Source organism: Fonsecaea monophora (assembly GCF_001642475.1).
Source record: "Fonsecaea monophora strain CBS 269.37 chromosome Unknown Scaff100, whole genome shotgun sequence".
Taxonomy (NCBI): domain Eukaryota; kingdom Fungi; phylum Ascomycota; class Eurotiomycetes; order Chaetothyriales; family Herpotrichiellaceae; genus Fonsecaea; species Fonsecaea monophora.
Window position 1 is genome coordinate 1 of NW_019174031.1, and position 19,668 is coordinate 19,668.

General features: G+C 52.0%; 10 protein-coding genes across 10 annotated transcripts; 5 read left to right on the forward strand and 5 right to left on the reverse strand.

Annotated features, from left to right (window-relative positions):
* Nucleotides 1-76: 76 nt before the first annotated feature.
* AYO21_09693 (hypothetical protein) lies at nucleotides 77-904 on the reverse strand (the record flags this gene model as incomplete). Its single annotated transcript, XM_022659622.1, has 1 exon — nucleotides 77-904. One exon carries the CDS (start codon nucleotides 902-904, stop codon nucleotides 77-79), a length of 828 nt encoding a protein of 275 aa, XP_022508018.1.
* An 839-nt stretch (nucleotides 905-1,743) lies between these two features.
* AYO21_09694 (hypothetical protein) lies at nucleotides 1,744-2,799 on the reverse strand (the record flags this gene model as incomplete). Its single annotated transcript, XM_022659623.1, has 1 exon — nucleotides 1,744-2,799. The coding sequence occupies one exon, from the start codon at nucleotides 2,797-2,799 to the stop codon at nucleotides 1,744-1,746; it is 1,056 nt and encodes a 351-aa protein (XP_022508019.1).
* Nucleotides 2,800-3,316: 517 nt separating this feature from the next.
* AYO21_09695 (hypothetical protein) lies at nucleotides 3,317-3,919 on the forward strand (the record flags this gene model as incomplete). The annotated part of the gene is made up of 1 exon (XM_022659624.1): nucleotides 3,317-3,919. The coding sequence occupies one exon, from the start codon at nucleotides 3,317-3,319 to the stop codon at nucleotides 3,917-3,919; it is 603 nt and encodes a 200-aa protein (XP_022508020.1).
* A 179-nt stretch (nucleotides 3,920-4,098) lies between these two features.
* Nucleotides 4,099-4,932, reverse strand: AYO21_09696 (hypothetical protein; the record flags this gene model as incomplete). Its single annotated transcript, XM_022659625.1, has 1 exon — nucleotides 4,099-4,932. One exon carries the CDS (start codon nucleotides 4,930-4,932, stop codon nucleotides 4,099-4,101), a length of 834 nt encoding a protein of 277 aa, XP_022508021.1.
* Nucleotides 4,933-6,092: 1,160 nt separating this feature from the next.
* Nucleotides 6,093-8,687, reverse strand: AYO21_09697 (hypothetical protein; the record flags this gene model as incomplete). The annotated part of the gene is made up of 3 exons (XM_022659626.1): nucleotides 6,093-6,110; nucleotides 6,172-8,548; nucleotides 8,602-8,687. The coding sequence occupies 3 exons, from the start codon at nucleotides 8,685-8,687 to the stop codon at nucleotides 6,093-6,095; spliced, it is 2,481 nt and encodes an 826-aa protein (XP_022508022.1).
* Nucleotides 8,688-9,811: 1,124 nt separating this feature from the next.
* Nucleotides 9,812-12,319, forward strand: AYO21_09698 (hypothetical protein; the record flags this gene model as incomplete). Its single annotated transcript, XM_022659627.1, has 2 exons — nucleotides 9,812-11,604; nucleotides 11,671-12,319. The coding sequence occupies 2 exons, from the start codon at nucleotides 9,812-9,814 to the stop codon at nucleotides 12,317-12,319; spliced, it is 2,442 nt and encodes an 813-aa protein (XP_022508023.1).
* Nucleotides 12,320-12,689: 370 nt separating this feature from the next.
* Nucleotides 12,690-13,187, reverse strand: AYO21_09699 (hypothetical protein; the record flags this gene model as incomplete). The annotated part of the gene is made up of 3 exons (XM_022659628.1): nucleotides 12,690-12,860; nucleotides 12,910-13,025; nucleotides 13,076-13,187. 3 exons carry the CDS (start codon nucleotides 13,185-13,187, stop codon nucleotides 12,690-12,692), a joined length of 399 nt encoding a protein of 132 aa, XP_022508024.1.
* A 644-nt stretch (nucleotides 13,188-13,831) lies between these two features.
* On the forward strand, nucleotides 13,832-15,478 carry AYO21_09700 (hypothetical protein; the record flags this gene model as incomplete). The annotated part of the gene is made up of 1 exon (XM_022659629.1): nucleotides 13,832-15,478. The coding sequence occupies one exon, from the start codon at nucleotides 13,832-13,834 to the stop codon at nucleotides 15,476-15,478; it is 1,647 nt and encodes a 548-aa protein (XP_022508025.1).
* Nucleotides 15,479-15,899: 421 nt separating this feature from the next.
* AYO21_09701 (hypothetical protein) lies at nucleotides 15,900-17,407 on the forward strand (the record flags this gene model as incomplete). Its single annotated transcript, XM_022659630.1, has 2 exons — nucleotides 15,900-16,163; nucleotides 16,214-17,407. The coding sequence occupies 2 exons, from the start codon at nucleotides 15,900-15,902 to the stop codon at nucleotides 17,405-17,407; spliced, it is 1,458 nt and encodes a 485-aa protein (XP_022508026.1).
* A 487-nt stretch (nucleotides 17,408-17,894) lies between these two features.
* Nucleotides 17,895-19,145, forward strand: AYO21_09702 (hypothetical protein; the record flags this gene model as incomplete). Its single annotated transcript, XM_022659631.1, has 1 exon — nucleotides 17,895-19,145. One exon carries the CDS (start codon nucleotides 17,895-17,897, stop codon nucleotides 19,143-19,145), a length of 1,251 nt encoding a protein of 416 aa, XP_022508027.1.
* Nucleotides 19,146-19,668: the final 523 nt, after the last annotated feature.

Here is a 19,668-nt window from a genome sequence, read left to right on the forward strand (position 1 = left end):
GGGGTGGAGCGGGAGAGAGGACGAGGGAGATGAAAATATAGGGATTGATTGAACAGAGTCAGTGATGAGACAGAACTTACCGGCCGAAAAGGTTCAATGTGTCAATTGCTCCCGACAACTGCTCGCCGCCGACATTGTCATAGAAGATATCGATGCCACCTTCTCCATTGTCCGGGAATTCTGGCAGCTTCTCCCCCTTCTTCGCCTTATGTTCCCGGACCAAGCGCTGGATCACGTCCTTGGTGCTGGGCTCTTTCTTGTAGTTCCAACCCCCATCAAATCCGAGCTCGTTGATGATGAAGTCTAACTTGTCGTCGCTGCCCACAGATCCAAAGACAGTCAAACCATCGTGCTTGGCCAGCTGACCGACCAATTGACCCACGGCTCCAGCGGCAGAGGATACCACAATGATCTCTCCAGGTTTGGGCTTACCAATTTCGTACAGAGATGCATAGGCCGTGAGCCCCGGCATGCCCAGAGCCCCCAGATAATGCCTGAGGTCGAGACCGGGATCGCCCGGATTGGGCACCTTGAACGGTTGTTCGGATTGCGGCCCGACCACATACAGATTGTATTGCTGGATTGGGAGCAACAACCTCACCACGTCTCCCTCGGCAAAGCCCTCGAGACTGGAGCGAAGAACCCGTGACAAATTTCCCGCGGTTATGGCCGTACCAAAGGGAATGGCGGGCAGGTATGATTTAACCGAGGGATCACGCAATAAGCCGCGCAGGTACGGGTCGAAGCTCACATAGAGCGTCTCCAGAACGAGCGCATTTGGAGGCAGCTTCTGGTCCAAGTCAAAAGGGCCGACATCTTTAACCGCAATGTGTTCACCAGGAACCGGGAGACGGTCGGGGACTTTGTTGAAGACTAGAGCAAGATTTTTGGTGTTGGAGGGCATCTTCACAAGCGCACTTTGGATCGATGGACCAACGGTCGAACTGTTGAGCGCACGAAGGTCAAGAAGACCGGGAGGGTATCAAGAAGAAATATGTAGGAATAACAACAGTGAAAGCTCGTGGTTGAATATCATGGAAGGGCGAAGGTGGGAAGGGAACCGATATCACGGTATTTACATATAAGAACAACACTCCTCCCCAATAGCATATATACTTCATGTAGTTCGTATTCCCTAGCTTCGAACCATTCATTTGTCATATGCCCATGTCGATTCTTCTTTCTTCTACCTGTTACTTCGTGGATCGTTGATGACGCAAAAAAGAGACATCCAGACCATCAACCAGTAGGCGGGGCATTTTCGTCCGAACGGCGCTTGGCAAGTTCCATGGATGGAAGGGGACGGACGGCGGAAATGGAGTAGGTGACAACACAATCGAAATGGCAGCGTTTGTCCAGGAGATACATTGTACCTAGGTATCTGGGGAACCGGTCAAGAATACTGGATCGCAAGTCCATTACTGCCAGGCGAACGTAATTTTGGGAGAAATAGAGGCGCTCGTATGCTAGACTGGTGGAAAACGCGCGGATCAGCCTGCATTGCGATGGACTTGTATTTGATTCGTCGGGTTTATGTGTGAAGCCTGGCTGGATGCACCGAGATGCTGGAGGGGAGCATGGTCTCGTTACAGATTTGTCGCAGTATGCGCATCTATATTATACACGCATCTCTTAGAGCTGTGACCAGCAGCTGGTCGTAACGCGACCGAGTGGCCGGTCATACCTGGTGGCGGCGCGGCACATTTCGCTCTGGGTGATACAAGCTCGCGGTGTAGCATGGGCTCAAGTTGGTCTCGTCCGTATCCCGTCGTGTCCGAGCACAAATCTCTCTGAGAACCATCGAGGCACGCTCCCTTCACTGTCGCGTGGTTTTGCCCCGGTCGTAGGGAGGCAGGAAATATTGTCACTTCGGCCGTGACTCGACCCAGAATCCTGAGTATCTAGCCCTGACGGCATCGCGTACTGGACTGCCCGGTCCCAGTCTGTGAGACGCTCATAAGGACTTCGCAGCCAAGCCTCCAATTCATGCAAGAACAGTCGAGCATTGTTACGGCCCAGAAAGTCTTTCAGTAATTCCTCTGCTTGCCCAGCACTGCCTTTGAGATCAATCGACTTCAATATTCCAATGATGTATTCCAGCAAGAAGTCCGCATTACCGGCGCGGCGGTCGGTGGATCCGGGACGTGAAGATTGGGCGGCGTCAGGATTGAGGAAACCGAATACTTGGAGTTCACGCCTGATCCACATGCGGGCTCGGGAATTCAGACGCTCATCTGTTGCGAAAGACGCGGGCGTCAAATTCCGGTATCGCGAGATGCGATTTGTGCCAACGTGGAGAGAGTAGAGTCTCTGACGGTACACCTGTTTGCGAAAGTCTAGCGCGCTGTCCTTCGACGCTTCGGGACGTGCTGCTCTTGCAGTATGGTAGTACCCTCCTCTTGCATATGCCCGAGCTTGTCTGAATCGTCGTTGTCGAGCGGCGGAAGCGGCGTGAAAACGATTCGTGCTTCGACCGTCCGGGGGACATTCGGGTGGGAGATGGAAGACTTGACCCCTCTGTTCATCGCCGTCGCGGATGTTGAATCTAATCGCTGTGACTTGACATTTGCACAGTGGACAAACCTGCTGCCGCTGCAGCCATGTTCCCAAGCATGTAAAATCAAACTGGTTGTGGTGGCAGGGTAGAGCAATGGCTTGGTCAGAGATGTGGTCTAAGCAGATGACACATTGCTCTGGTGGAGGAACTGTGCTCTCTGGAAGAGTGAGTAGTGCTGCATTTGAGCCCACAGGCTCCTTGGGATCCAGTGTTATCTCATGTTCTGCGGATTCTGTTGCCATTAAGTGGTGCAAGAGGAAAAGAAAGAGAGAAATGATACCACCGCCACTGTGGTTGTAAGTGGCGTAGAAATCGCTGCAGGCACTTGCCGTTGAAGGATCATCTGCTCCACCGAAATTTCAAATGACGCATATCGAAAAAGGGGCCAAGCCTTGTGCCTACACGACCCGACGAGTTATCCGTGGATCACTCCTTCATGTTGGTATTCTTAAAGGTGAATCTTTTACATCCTAGATTCTCTTGCTGTTTCATGACACAAGACTAACCTCTCAGAGATCCCTTTGTCTTGAATCCCATTCCCCCCTACCTTAGTATCAAATCAATAACATTTGCTCTGAAATTAGGCTAAAGGGCACCTTGGCAACAATATCTGTCAACAAAAAGAGCCTTATCACACAAATATACCTTCCCCATAGTCTGGGCAGTTCACTTCCCGCTGCTGGTGCTTCGGGGCTGCCGTCGGGTAGGCATATCAGTCTGTAATATAACAAGAAGAGCCTCTGAGCCCATACTAGTGCCATGCCTTCCATCCTCTCAGTCACGATCCAATCCGCCATTCTCAAGGCCGCCGCAAACTTCACAGCCCAAACGCTCACTCTGTGGAACGTGCAGTCCCTTGACTCAGTGAACTGGACCCGCGTTGTTGAGTTTGCGATATTTGGTATTGTGTCCGCGCCGCTGGCATCAGTGTGGCAGCAATTTCTCGAGGATAGTTTTCCCAGCGTAACGAATGTCAGCTTGGCACACCCAGATTCTGACCTGTTCAATGACTCCTCCGAGGAACCCGTCGCCGCCGAAGAAAAGGCGAAATCAACAGCAGAACTCAATTGGCGAAATACTTTGACAAAGCTGATTCTGGATCAAACAGTCGGCCAGTTCGTCATCAACCTCACGTTCTTGATCTGCACAAACATTTCACAGCTTCAGAGCTGGCACTCGCTCCTCGAGGAGGTTCAGACGCGCATCTTCAGTATCATCTGGGCGAGTTGGAAGGTGTGGCCATGGGTGGCTCTGATCAACTTCATATGGGTTCCAGTCCAATGGAGAGTGACTGTAACTTCGTTGGTCGGCTTCTGCTGGAACGTCTTTCTGAGCACCTGGTCAATGCATGACAAGCCATAGACAAAGTTGTCGCGCCAGATAACGAAAAGAATGCCATTGTCTAAATGCTAAAAGGTTTGTAGTCCTCAAATCCACCGCAGAGCTATTCCAGCCCTCGTCTATTTCTTTTCATGAGAAGGTTTCCCAACACATTTCATTTTCCAGGCTCTTGCGGAGGCACCCAATGAGTGGCAAGATATTCATTTGGAAGAACCCGACGTGAGTGGGATCGAAGCGCCTCGACTGTGTTGGCGCGGATGTCGAACCCTCCGTGCCTGGGCCCGAGCATCCAGTCCGTGGTCGCTCAATATATTGCGCGTCACAAACGCAACGGCCAGCAGACACAAAGCTGCGATGAGTTGTGCCAAGAATGTGAAGACGAATCTGACAGCAAATGTGCCCGTAAAGGGACTCAGCGACTGCGCATGATCAAAAGCGTACACCACACTGTAGATTGCTCTCACTCCAATGAATATGCATGCCAGAATCATCAGAGATGCAGCAGCTCGGTGTTTTCGAAGCTTGAGGTAAAGTTGACCGCAGAGGAACGAGACTGTAATCCATGTGATCAGAAGGATGACGGCACCAGCTTCAAGGAATGTATAGGCCGAGTCAACGTCTGCTTGGCTGTTGAGGTCGCCCCCGAGCTTCGCCCCACCAGTCGCGAGGAGTGCAATGCCAGTGATTGCGCCAACATGGATAGCCACCTCTTGAACCAAAGTTGTAAGCTGACTGCTGTTCGACGTTGCGTAGTAGCCCTTTAGTAAAGCCAGAAAGCCAGCAGTAGCAATCAGCAAAGGACTAAGGCCAATGGAGGAAACAATTGCCCCAGACGTAGAAGGGTGTGGATCGTTATGACTGCCGATTTGAATGCCTGAGGCGACAATGCGAAGTATCTCGAAGGCAGCGAGGAAGAAAAATGCTGCAAGTGCGCGTCGACCATGTCTGTAGAACAGTAATCCGGTGGGGAGGAGGAGAGGGATGTAAATTGACATCTCTGCGATTGAGAGTTTCGTTACTGCATCGAGCGCCATGGTTGGACTCTTGTAGATTGTTCAGCACAATACGTTTTGTGATTGTGGGAAGGACGGCTGTTTTCACGGGCCACCTTCGTGTCGATTGCAACCTGAGTGCACTTGGAGATACTCTGGACCGAGAGATCTCAAGACTCTTATAGCTGTAAACACTTGCCTCGGATTTCCATCATAGCAGACCATGGCCTACGAATCGATAGCCAAAGAGGGCACTGGGGGTGCAGCCGCTAACCGAAAGAGGTATTCCATTCGAAGCGAATGCGATATTTGGCGCATTTCACGAGCGTCGATCTGAATGCGGATCGCGTTGTGGAGGCGAACCCCTGGATCAATCCCAGGCAGCACTATTTACATGCATGCGATGGAGACGAGAGCAGATACGACGTTGTAGGCTGCAGTATCATATTGAACTCGTTGGGTACGAGGGTTGCGCAGTCGCCCATCACAACGCCCTGCCATCGAATTGATGACCAGAAAGAGAATAGTGGTTGGAGAGGAATGGACAAGCTCAGCTAAGCTTTGCGGAGCATTCATCTTCTACGATTGGCCAATGACCAACTTGATAATTATGTCAGCCTAGAGGGTATCGGCGCCATGTTCAGCCTCGCGTTTCCCTGGAAGGCAGTGCTTGTTCTGTGGCCATAGAGGCATCTTCATCCCTGATGTCACAAAATGGCGGAGGACACCAAGATGAGGGAGGTGATTTCTCCAGCTTTGCGTCCGAGTTTGACCTGTGGTCGCAATATGAGACAGGTGGACAGCACAATGGGCATAAAGCAGATTTGCAGTAGGCTGACAAACAGAACAGAAAGGATAGGCATTCGAAGACTCGCGGTAAGAAAGGCGGCAATCTATCCGATTGAACGTGGACTTTTTCGGTCGTCTGCTGGACATCAAATCTCGATGTGTTCGCTATCCAAACAAGCCATGCGTTGCTAGCCCATGCCGATATCGATGCCTATCTGCATGCCGAACGCCGTGCCTCATTGAAGAATAGTTTCGGTTGCTGAAGGAAATCACTTAAAACGCTCACATATCCAGGGTATCATACATAGCACACTCTGATCACTGTAATTCTCAAATAGAACCCCATCGCCACGTTACATAACAGCCTGTCATTTTCAGAGAGTCAGCCACGAACGTAATCAAGGCAAAACGGGTTAGGGGCCATTGTCTTCCTGGGAGCGGGAGAATCCCACTCATTTTGGGTGCAGAAAAACAGGTTCTAAAATCACTTACACATTCGCTCTTGTCCTTCCCCGGGGGAACGCCCATCTCATCGAATGTCTTGGGCCCCTTCCCGGGAGGTCGTGCCGCATTTGCTGGAACAGTACTCGGTTTAGAAGGTGGTCCCCCACCAATGGGTGCACTCGCATCGGGTTTGGAAGGTGGGAGATTTGCAGGCTTGACATTCGGTGGTACTTGTACTTGATTGTTGGGAGGCCGGACATTGGAGTTGGGCATGCCGCTGTATCCACCAGCAATGTGACCTGGACGACCTTGCGAGGGAGGGCCTTGTTGAAGTCTTGGGGACCCACGTGGAGGGTTGTTAGGGTTCGGCAGGGGAGGCCCATTTGGCTGTTGTTGCTGAGGTCGAGGTCTTCTCTCTGGCTCGAGAGGAGCAGAAAAGCCAATGTCAATCTTTGCGGGTGGTGACTGACCTCCTGGCTGCGGCCCTGGCCCAAGGTACGGTGAGGAGCTGTTGGGTCTTGATGGTGGCCTGATAGTAGGAATTCCTTGGCCCTGAGGCGGCGGTCCTCCTGATGGCATGCGTCCTCCACGGCCATACCCAGGACCAGGGTAACCGGGCCCTCCAGGATTAGAATAGGGCCGCTGCTGAGGCATGTTAGATGGGGGAGAGCCATATGGATCAGGTCTTGGGGCTCCCATGGCCGCGGCCGAGGTTGGTCGAAGGTTGGGGTTTATGCCAAAGGCCGATGGGGGTCGAATATCCGGACCTTGATTCACAGACGGCATATTCGGGGGTCCAGTGGGGTAAGGGACCGCGCTGCCAGGCCTGGCTGAAGGCGCTCTCTGGCTGTTGAGCGACAATCGAGAAGGATCCGGCATTTCGAGCTGTTCAGCCTCAGCCTCTTCTGACAAAGTTGGCATCGCGGGAACTGAAGGCACATCGGTTCCTCCGATCATCGAGCCACGTTGCTGCCGGATCTTCTTAAGTGCGACACTTTCATGGTCTTTTCGAGAGAGGGTCTTTGACCTAGAGATAGCATCGATCCTTCCTGTAGCATCTTGATTACCGCTTTGTGATGCCTTGCGATACCACTCCTTGGCCTGCTCGAAGTTGACCGGGACGTATATGCCGACCTCATAGTAATAGCCTAACGCAAATTGGGCTGTCGGAAACCCAGACAGAGCTGCTCTCTGCGCATACGTAAAGGCGACTTCCTCATTCTTCTCGAAAAGACCCTCGTGGCCACAAAGAAACCACTTGCTGATGGCCAATTCTGCTTCCGGTTCACCCTGTCTTGCGGCGAGGACATTGTAATGCAAGGACAAAGCAGGATCGAAGGAGCAGCCCAACTCACAAAGCTCATATGCTGCCCCCATCTTCACTTGGGCTTTGGCAAATCCCAGGTACGCAGCCTTTTCGATGTTCATCTTGGCTCCAGCAATATCCCTGGGCAAAAATTGATCCGGAATCTGGATTTGTGGCATCTGTTGCGCTTGGAGCATGCCAAAGACATAGGCGCCTTGCGGTGCGTTTTCATCTGCTGTCTGGGCCGACATATATATGAGGTTGAGACCACGTTCGAAGTTCTGTGGCTGTCCATGCTGGCCAAGGAGTGTCATCATTCCTAGCCTGTAGCAGGCGGCTGAATCTCCAGCATCCGCGCCTTTCTGATAGTACCGAATTGCCTTCAATGCATCGTTTGAAGATTCGAACTGCATTCCAATGCGGTAGTCCGCACGAACATACCCTTTCTCCGCAGCTCTTGTGTAGCAATAGAATGCTTCTTTCTTGTCAACCCTGTGTCCAAATTTGCCAAATTCAAGCCACATGCCCCTCATGAACTCGGCCTTGGGATGGTGTTGATCGGCAAGAAAGCTGACGATCTTGATAGCGTCTTCCCTAAGGACATGCTCAATGCGAGGCGTCCTTGTTCGGGGTGCTTGTGCCAGAGCAACTCTTTCCTCATTTTGGAGGCATATCTCAACATATGATAACGCGTCTTGTGCCCACGTCAGCTGGGTATCAGGGTCATTGCAGTTGAGCACAGCGGCCCTTGCGGCTTCTAGTGTGGCCTCTTTCTGTTCATCGGTTGGCGGTATGTTGGGAGGAGGGTTGCGGAGCATAGGAAACGGAGAAAAGTTTGGCTGTTCCGTCGGGGCCATCGAGGTCGTTCTGGCGGGGAAAAGGTTATCTTGCCTGTATGCTTCGGTTTGGTTGTCCTGGAGCGCCCTCTGATCATACCCTTGGACGTTCGTGTGAGGGGCTTGTGGCGGCGCCCATGATTGCGTGCCACCCTGCATATATTCGGCGGACTGGGGAGAGTAGACTGATCCTGAGTAGGCAGAATTCGCAGAGGTAGGATTTGAGGCAGCTTGCTCCATCTGAGCCACATTATGTTGGATGTTGTTTGGCAGCTCATGTACTCTGTAGCGCTTAGCAGTGATCGGCGGCGACGTCAGTCCAGCAGTCGTACATACCTGTTTGGTGTTGGCTGTATAATTTCTGGCATGTAGTAAGAATCATCTCCCCCAGGGACGAAAGTGGCGCCCGTGTGATAACTCATGGTGATGATCCAAGGGCAATCTGAGGTGTTCAGCGTTTCGTATTTTCAGCTGAATCCGAGCCCGAGGTGTCTTCCTCCTGAGCACCTGGCAGCTTTTAGATTGATTTTTCTTCGAAAGGTATGAGGCCAGAATCCGTCCCGCTCCCGCAAAGGAAGCGGAGGGGATGATGATATGCTCAGCCGGGTGTTCAGGAGATTGCCCTGGTGCTTACACAGTCAGGGTGTACGAGTATGTTGGATTCTTAGGTCACAGGGTGGGGTCCAGAAGGAAGTAGATCAATGGAGCACAATTTCGCAACGCTGGTTCCTTTGTAGACATGTCTTGGAGGGCGCTGGAAGGGCAAAGGAGGAATATGAACTTGGCCTGGAAGGCCGCATCAATCACAGCCGAGCCTTGTCTGCGCACTTGTGGAAGTTTAGTTGATACAGACGATGGACCGAATAGTGGGAGGGTGCAGGCAGGGCGAGGCTGGGGTAATTGGCGTTGCGCGCTGCGAGATGAGGGGCCAGCTGGCCAATCCTACCCGCCTAGGCATCCGTAGGCGCTACCTTAGGTACTTACTTGGGTGCTCTTAGGGACTCGTAGGCACACAGCAGAGGCTCAACAGGTTCGGCTAAGAGGAGACCCTGGGTGGGAATACGCCCCCAGGCGAATAAAGTTGAGGTCAACCAGCGTCTAGGGCCCAGCTGGCGCCGCTAGGCTTTAAGGATCAGTCGCAGCCCTGCACTGCCACAACAAAGTCATATCCCCTTCGTACAATTTTGGCAACGAGATTTTGTCCCCTGACAATTCACAAAATCGGGGCCTTCATTCCTTTGCATACGACGAGCCGTTCCTTCAAGCGGGTGTCCAATTATTTGGCAATATCCGTCCTCACTACGATTGCCTGTGCAAAAGTACGAGTATGTTTCTGCTATGGACTTTGGCAGATTGCCAGACACTCTTCGAAGGCCTTCAACGTCCCAACCACTCCGAACGACAATACCACTCCCTCGCGTCCGATGCGCAAGTGTTTCTCTGCTAAGAATGCCTCCAAACCTCGTTAACCTGAACTAGATTATACCCTGCAACTGATTTTGCAACAGTAACGCGCGCAAGGCTTCGACCGAAGTAGCCAACCATCATGGAGCCTACCCAAGCCAATTTCTGTCACCCTTACCAGCCTTATTCCATCCAGCTAGATTTTATGAGAGAACTCTACCGCTGCATAGAGGGGAGGAAGGTGGGAATCTTTGAATCTCCTACAGGCACTGGCAAGTCATTGAGCTTGATCTGTGGTGCTTTGACCTGGCTCCGAGACCATGAACAACGGGCACTTCAAGGTCTGACGGATGGAGGTGAGCCGCTTGACTGGCTTTTAGAGGCTGAAAAAACCACCCAACGTCGTGAGCTACTTCTTGAACGCGAGGAGCTTGAGTTGAGGCTTTCCAGAATCCGTAGAGAAGAAGCATCCCGCCGACGGCGTCAACACGACGCGAAAGCTTCCAAGAAACCTCGAACTAAGATTCCAAACGACGAGGGTAATGCTCCAGATGAGGATGAGTTTACGTTGGAGGACTACGACAGCGAGAGGGAAGAGACGAGCATTGCAAACTACTCAACCGCCGGCCTCTCGAGCTCAACTCAAGCCCTGCTCGACAAGCTACAAGGCCCAATGAGAACTAATGTTGAAGAACAAGAAGAAAAAGATCGACTTAAGATTATCTTTTGTTCGCGCACTCACTCTCAGCTCACACAATTCGTGAATGAGCTGCGCCGTGTCAAACCTCCTCCATCCCTTTCTTTAGAAGCTGCAGATTTCGCACACAAGCCTTCGCTTGAGGAACGAGTTAAACATCTTGCTCTAGGCTCACGAAAAAATTTGTGCATCAACAGCAAAGTTGCAGGACTGTCGTCTGCTTTCGCAATCAATGAGCAATGTCTCGAACTGCAGAAGCCTGCCACTCCCAAAGACAAAAAATGTCCCTATATCCCTGCAAGAGACGATAAATCAAAAGTCGAAGATTTTCGAGACCGAGTTGTTGCAGAGGTTCGCGACATCGAAGATACGAGTCGTCTAGGCAGGGAAATGCAACTCTGTCCCTATTATGCTTCTCGAGCAGCCATAACCATGAGCGAGGTGCTCACGTTGCCCTATCCTCTCCTCCTACAAAGGTCCGCCCGTGAAGCTTTGGGGGTCTCCGTGAAAGACAATGTTGTGATCATTGATGAGGCTCACAATCTTATGGATGCCATCGCAGACACCTTCTCCATCTCACTGCGTTTGAGCCAGCTCGAAGAAGGTGCTCGGCAAGTTACTGCTTACGCGGGTCGCTTCAAAAATCGCTTGAAAGGGAAAAATCGTGTGTATGTTATGCAAGTGATACGGTTGCTGAATTCGATGACCGACAGTCTGCGTGGCACGTTGCAAAAGACGACTTCAACTGAAGTAACTATAACGGCTGCACAACTTATGGCCGGGAAAGGCGTCGATCAGATCAAACCCCACAAACTCTTGCAATACCTACACGAAAGTAAGCTCTGCCACAAGGTTGAGGGATACTCCGAGATGCGACGAGACCACTCTGATTCGAATCAAGGCAAGGGTGCCTTGCTGCAGTTTCAAAACTTTCTGATAGTATTGATGAATCCGGACGACGAAGGACGATTCTTCATAAGCCGACATGATGACGAAGTTGTCGTCCGATACACGCTGCTCGACCCCAGAGAGCATTTTCGACAAATAGTTCAAGATGCTAGAGCGATCATTCTGGCAGGCGGCACCATGTCCCCCATGTCCGACTATTCGGATTATCTCTTCTCATATCTCGACAAAGATCGGCTGCGGACATTCAGCTTCGGCCATATAGTTCCCCCTTCTCACCTATTCGCTCAGGCCGTTGGGAGGGGACCTTCTGGCATTGAGTTCGATTTCAGGTACGAAATGCGTGGCTCCGAAAGAATGATAATTGAATTGGGAGACCTTGTTGTACGAGTATGCAGCATCGTGCCGGATGGGGTTGTGGTATTCTTCCCAAGCTACGATTATCTCGCACGAGTGGTTTCAATTTGGCAGCGCCTACCAGCTCCCCGGTCAGTAATGCAAGCGCTTGGTAACGTCAAGGCAACTTTTCAGGAATCCAAGTCAATCGCTGTCGATCAACTACTGCAGGAATACGCCGCCGCCGTGGATAGCGGGAGAGGGGGCCTGATGTTGTCAGTTGTGGGTGGAAAGCTTTCAGAGGGCATCAACTTCTCAGACAAACTCGGTCGGGCCGTAATTGCAGTTGGTCTTCCATTCCCAAATGCTAACGGAGCGGAATGGAGGGCCAAGATGGAACATATTGAGGGGATTCGATATGAGCACTGCAAAAGCCAGGGGAAGACGGAAGCAGAAAGCAGGGCCGAGGCGAAAAGTGCGAGCAGAGGGTACTACGAAAACACCTGCATGAGAGCTGTGAATCAAAGCATCGGACGAGTAATCCGGCACAGAAACGACTATGCTGCGATCTTGATGCTCGACAGACGGTTTTCAACAGAGAGGATATCTCGTAAGTTGCCTGCCTGGATACATGGAAGCATGAACAACAGCTTGCGGGACTGGTCAGACATAGAAAAGGACGCAGAGGTCTTTTTCCGTGACAAGCGATGAACAAACCACTATCCCATGGGAAATCCATCTGCTGTTCAGCACGCGTCGTGTTGAACATACCAACTTTACACGAAAGTGCGTATTTAAGACGAGGAGGACTATGTATCACCAAACCATCCGACATCATCCCCTTTTCGCCTAACACAATTCAAAATGTGCCGCTCGCAGATTCTTCAAGTACCAAATAGCAATGTTCTGTGTGACTAATATGATTATGGAGGTTCACTAAACTGACAGAGACTACTTTGTCATATGAGGTGATCGAGTGTCATCTTGAGAGTCCATCGATGCCGAAGCAGCCCACGGGCAAGAATATACAGAGATGGTATTCCGCCGACGCCAAAACCCGCAGGTCTCGCAACATTTTGACCTACTTACTGCCTCCGAACCAGCTGCTTATCCCACTCTTTGCCTTTGCGGCCTTTTCTTCCACCGTTTTATCGAACTTGTCGATGGCACTGTTGATCTGACTTCCTGTCTTCTGGCTAACCTCTCTTGCTTTTGCTTCGGCTTCGGTGAGTTTGGCTTTGGCGTCAGCAGACTAAATGCTGTCAGTATCTCAATCTGCAGGATACGAGGATGCGGCTCACAGCTTGGTCAAACTTCTGGCCTGCTTGAGAAGCGATGGCTTCCCCTTTCTTCTCGGCTTCTTTTTCTCTTCCCGGGATTTCACTCTTTATCTGTGAGGAGAACTTGGAGGCATCGGCTATTCATAAGTTTAGTAAGTCTCAATGTCAAACAGGCGCACAGACCTACCCTCGAGGTTCTTCTGAGCGACCTTGGGGTTGCCACCAGCGTTATAGAGATAGTACCCGACTCCGCCAGCTACCGCCAGGCCCGCAACAGTAAGTCCGCGGCTCGAAGACATGACGCCGAGACTCTGGGATGTGCTGAAGTGATTCAGGAACGGAGGATGTCTGGAAGTGAACCGCTCAATGGTGAGTGAGTCGAGGAATAACGATACTTAGAGAAGATGTGAGCTGGGCTAGGTACGAAACGAACCTCTGAAGCTATTGGTGAAGGTCAGCTCGGCGTTCAACAAGGGCTCGTAAAGGCAGTAGTGGTATGATTGCAGCTGCGCAGGCAATTAAACCTGGCATTGCAGGTGGTGCAGGTGGTCGGTGTCAGTGACATCATTGGCGGCATGGCGAAAATACGAGAATTCAATTCCCCGCGTCATCTGAAGACGCCAGCCACTCAGCTTTCTGTTCGCGTACGCCGACGACGTAAACACTGCACCGCCGCCCACTGCAGGTGCGCTCTTATACTTTCCCATAGAAAACCTACCTACCAAGTCCGGCAATAAACCTCTCCATAATCTAACGCATCACTTTATCATTCCTACATACCATTAGCGCCCCGGTAAAGCGGTCTCGAAAACGAACCTCGCAATTTGGGTGCAGGCGCCACTGGTGTAGACTCTTGCTTTGGGTAGTCGTCCAGGCCTTGAACCTCGACTCGGAGTTGAGGCCGGCTGAGTTGGTTCGCTGAGCGCGCCAAAGTTCCAGAGGCATGTCAGAAAATGTTTCCAAGATTCTGACTCGTATCACTGCCTATGATGGATCTGCAGCTGATCCGTACGACCATGAGATCTCTCTAATCGACAGCACCCGGCCTGTGAACGAACCCCAATCCCACGATGAGCCTCGTTCAAGCTCTCCAAGCTCGAGCGCAAGAGAGTTGGCAACCAAGGGAACAAGAGAGTCTTTGAAGGAGCACCTTGGCCGTCGGAAGTATGCCAAGTACCAGCAGGACCGATACCCTTCTAAGACGAGCAGTATTGTTGCTGTCGACGAACACTCATCACGGCCGGCAACAGCTCAACAGACGCCAGATGCCGGGACACAGGCTGGTACGCAGGAGGTGGACTTTGCACACGCGGCATCTGTGACAAGAGGACGGAAGCGAGCAGAGAGGAGAAAGCGAGAGTCCAGAAAGCTTAAACACGAAGTCCATGAGATTGACATACTCTACGAAAACCAGCGTGGATGGTTCTTCTGTGGCATTCCATTTTATTCGCACTCGTCTCTGTTGCCACCCGATCCCAGTCCTTGGTCGACCAAAGATCTGAAGGATTCAGCTGTCAATATCACCAATGCCCAGGTGCCTGATCCGACCTGGGAATGGGCATGGAACAGCTGGTACGTCGACATGAGCCACGACGTAGACGAGGAAGGATGGCAGTATTCTTTTGCTTTTGGACGCAACTGGACCTGGCATGGGACACATCCCTGGTTTCACTCATTCGTTCGGCGGAGACGATGGTTACGGAAGAGAGTCAAGCGGGATGTGCATGACAATTATGGTAGGCCAGGAAGCGTGGGCGATGCCCACCATCTAAACGGCGACTATTTCACCATTCATTCCAAACGAGATCGTAGTCCGATCAGTGCAGTAGATGGCCCCGGTAAAACCGCGAGACCATCAAGCTTCGTGAGCTTCCCAAGCACAATTGTTCACGACCAACCGCCCGAGGAGATCAAAGACATTGCGACCCTCCTTACGGCACTAAAGTTTGCGCCCATCGATCGAGAGAAAATTGATGTGGTCAAGAGGTTTGTTCAACAAGGCGGAGAGGAGCTAGTCTACCTCAAAGACCACATACCGGATATCATGTCCTTTCTCGTTTTCCAGAATTCCAGGAGGCAGCTCCTTTCATATCTTAAAAAGATGGCAATTGAAGCGCGCGAACACCGGAAGTCCCACGAACAACAGAACAAGCCGGAGGGGGACGCTGAAAGCCGGAGAATCAACAATCTGCTTGCTGCCGTGGAGGCTGCCGACGCTGAAATTGGAGCACTCGAATATTGGAGCGACAGGAAGCATGTATTGAAGACCAACGATGCTGCAAGTCTGGCGACCCGGCCGATAGCCACCATCTTCGATCAGCCGAGTCTCAAACCAGCGGCAGATGACAACCCTGTGGAAGAGATCAAAGGAATACCTGAGAAGGCTGACATTGAAGGGGGAAACACGCAGATGTTATTCAAACCTGAAAAACAGTCGTCCATTGAGGGCACGCAGGAGCGAGAGAGGGCGAGAGAAAAGGAAGACAAGGGCAAAGGTCGTGCGTATGACAGCGAGGAGGACGATCAAGTGGAGCAAGACTCGTCTCCGCGATTGGGAACCGATGAGGTTTATGTTCCAGACCAAGACTAGTGGTCTGAGAGAGCGAAGTGCATTCTTCATTAGTTAGCGTAGGCGTTTGACTGGAGTACCTGGGCGTGGTGAGGTTGGGAGACAAGTATTCCATAGTTGGGTCTGAGGATGATCATCCGTCAAGGCCGATAATCGGTGGCTGGGGAAGCAATATAACCATATTAGGTTAGCGCCATTGCGGGTCGCGTCGCGACGCGATTTTCGATTTCCTCTTAAATAGCGAGACAGATCCAATTGCACTCGAGCCAGGAAGTATATCCAAACATACAGGAATGCCGAGCTTGTGAAACTCTCAGTCCTAGTTCTATTCACTCTTCTCGGTGCAACATACAACTCTGCTCAGTGCTCTTTGACTCTCGCTTTCACAGCCTCAGCGTAGACAGTTGATTTCGAAGCCGCACCTTCCTTCCCCGGTCCAGCGATGGCTCTTTCCGTGCGTGGAACTTCGCATCGGATCAGCAAACGACAAACACCCATCGACACCCGCGCAAAGGTCTCTAAAGCCTCGAAATCTGCCAAACTCTCCGTCGCCCTCAGGTCGAAATTGGAAGAGGTCGCTCCCAAACCTGTGGCCCAAACCAAGAAGACTCTCAAGCATGTCCCCAAGCGCAAACGTGATGCAGTGCAGGATGACAGTGAGAGCGAGGCGGGCAGTGTGTATATCACCCAGATCAATAGCAAAAAGGTTAGAGCCACTTTGAGGCGCTTGTTGCAGCTGTGCTAACCTCTCCTCAGCCCAAGTTGCAACTACCCACGCCTCCCTCCAGCAAGTCCAAAGGCGAAAAAGAGGTCGTCGATATGGACTTCTCCCCAACCCTCACCTTTCGGCAACTTTCCCTCGACACGGATAATGCCGAGCCAGTTCCGCAGGCTCTTCCTCCAGTTTTACAGGACTTTGTGTCACTGCACGCAGCCTTACTCAAGGCATTTGCTCTCCACCTTGTACACAATGGCCAATCCACACCAGCCGATTTGGGAAGTCTGATGAGCTCTGTCACCAGGCTTTGGAAGAAACACACCGTGACAAGGGAGGATATTCAACGGATGCTGGCCATCTACGAGTTGGACGTCTCAACACATTTCAGCGGTCGTCTTCTCAAGCACCAAGAAGGGCCCTTTAGACTCACCATGACGGGCGCCGATTTTGTCCGCTACAACGTCGAGTATGTCGGTGCAGGCAGCAATAGATCTTTTATCCCCCGGTGGGATGAGTGTAATCTACAAAAGCTGTATGAAGCCGAAATCGAGGCCTGCTGGATCTCTCAGCGGAATAATTCTTCCTGTTGGGTCCATGGGCCAATTCAGAACTTTCCTCGTCTGAATTTTGACGTCAGCGTCGAGACCCAAGTACGCAAAGCCAAAGCCGAGACAGCCCGGAGGGAGATCTTGGGGTTGGCATCCGAAGCACAAACCCGTGCAGGCGCGCAGTTCTCGCTGTACACGAGCAACGCCTCTGAGAAGAATGAGGTCAACAATCCGCAGATTGTGAAAGATCGCACACTGTCCCTCTTAGACCGTGTCAGAGCCAGAGCGCTTGTCAATTCTGCCGCGACACCTCAGAGTGCGGAAGCCACACTTCGTCGATACGCTGTCGGCCGCATTTCAGAAGTGGTCGAGATCCTCCGAATGAAACAACAACGCAAATTGAGCACGAATTTCGTGTCATGTGTTCACTCGAGCCCAAGCAAGGTTCGAGGCAAGGTGTCGTTTAGCATGAAGCAGTTGATCAACGATATCAAAGGCAGTCTGACCGTCCCGATTGGGGATGCTGAACTCAGGATGTGTATTCATATACTGCAAGATGAAATCCCAGGAATGTGGGTGTCTATTTATACTGTCGGGACCGTTGAAAGCGTTATTCTCAATGGACCAGGACTGAGTGGTGTTGAGGTGAAGAGGATCCTTGACGAGAAAGAGGCGATGTGTTGAAGGATTCCTCAAACGCATTGTACAAAAGCTAGGGTGGTCAGCAAATTCTCTCGCGTACTTGTCCAGTTTTAACGGTGGCCATGGTTAATGGATATTGGCCCACGCAAGAGATTCTCAAGATAGGGGATATCTGTGTATATAATCTGTAGATAATGCACCTTGCAAAGCGAGGCTTTGGCAGCCGGCGACATGCCGAAGTCGGCAGATTGTCCAAGTGGTTGTCATCGAAGGGCGCTTCGTTCATCCCCAATTGAACTGCGAATTTAGCGACGTCGTGGCTCACGAAGAGAATTTATTGTCAGTATTGACTTGAAATTGATAGCGACTTGAATACTCGAATTTTTCGAATCTCAAGTTTTGGGTTGATGAGAGCATCTCACCAGCAGAGCAGAGCATAGCAGATTAACACTTGACTCCTCCCTCTCCAAGTCAAGCATCGCCAACTCGTTCAAAGAGCAACAAAAGAGAGCCGCGAACAGAACCGAGAATGTCCGGCGGAGGTCCAGTTCCGGTGCCTGTAAAGGGCGATGATCCCTCGATCCTGTGTATGGAAGACATCAAAGCAATTGCAGACGCAAAGCTGCCAGAGGTTGCAAGAGGTAATGTCCATTTGTTGGGTTTAGTTTATATGCCTTGGTCCATCTTCCCCTTCGTCCTCTTCTGCATCTTCGCTTTTACATCTAACACGCCTGAGAGCGATCAAGACTTCTTCAACTCCGGCTCAACCTACCAAACCACGATTGCCGAAAACAGCTCCGCCTTCTACAAGTACCGTCTCCGCTCGCGCGTCCTCGTTGATGTCTCCCAGTTGTCCACCTCGACCACCTGTCTCGGGCGGACCATCAAGTTTCCCCTGTGCGTGTCGCCCGCAGGGATCCAGGCCATGGCTCACCCGGACGGGGAAGTGGCGACGGCCCGGGCGTGTGCGAAGGTCGGCATCAACATGGGGATCTCGAGCTTTTCAAACTACTCAGTAGAGGACGTCGTCGGGGAATCCAACGGCGGCGTCAACTACGCCATGCAGATGTACACCATGAAAGACCGGACCCTACAGGAGCGCATCACCCAGCGAGCCGAAGCGGCGGGCTGCAAAGCCATCCTGCTCACCGCCGACTCGCCCGTGCTGGGCGTGCGGTACAATGAGTGGCGCAACGACTTTCGGACCCCCGAAGGACTCGGTTTCCCCATCCTCGAGTTGACGAGTGAGATGATCCGCAAGCAGACGCACGACAGCGGCTTCACGGCCTTCAACGACGACTCGCACCACTGGGCCCGCGACATCCCGTGGCTGAGAGAACGGACCAAGATGCAGATTTGGATCAAGGGCATCGTCACGGCCGAGGACACAGAGTTGGCCATTCAACACGGCTGCGACGGCATCATTGTCAGCAACCACGGCGGACGACAACTCGATGGCGTCCCCGCTACCATTGACGCATTGGTGGAATGCGTCGACGCCGCCCAGGGACGCATCCCAATCCACTTGGACGGAGGCATCAGGAAGGGAACAGACATCTTCATCGCCCTCGCCCTGGGGGCCCAATGCGTCTGGGTCGGCCGACCCGCCATCTGGGCGCTTGCGCACAGTGGACAGTCAGGCGTCGAGAAGATGCTGGAGATGCTCTATGACGATTTCCGCCGGTGCATGGCGCTTTGTGGATGCAACAGTGTCGACGAGATCAAGAGGAGCTGTCTGAGCAGGATGGGCCTCGACGGCGTCTTGAGGCGTATGGAGTAGTTAACGACAGCTGGCTCAAAGTAGACCACGAGCGAGGTATACGGTACGATATAATCGGTATACAATGGCTGGATGCCCAGCGACTACTCTGTACAAATAATGCGTCCGTAGAAACAATGGTATACAAGCAACTCACCATCGAAGAGAACTCGGTACAACAACAGCATTAGTGGTTATCGAGGTCCTTCCATCTGATGATAGGGACTTGCATTCACCCTCCCGCCGGCCCAGGTAGTCCATGCACCTCTGACACCCTACTGGGGCTTACCCATGCCAGCCATGCTGACATGCGACAGACATGAAACACTCTGCGCCTCAATACCCCATCCATCACCCACGGGGCCGAACCATCCGTGCACAAGATCCCAATTCACCCATCCTCTGCTCTCGGTGGCATATTCGACCGAGACGAAGAGAAGGTGGGCAGAAGGTACAGTTGTTGGAAAAGGGACCTTTGCGGTCCTCTTCTTCATTAGGCATTAAATTACTAGATTAAGTTTTCGGGTTGCCTTGCGCCTCGTGG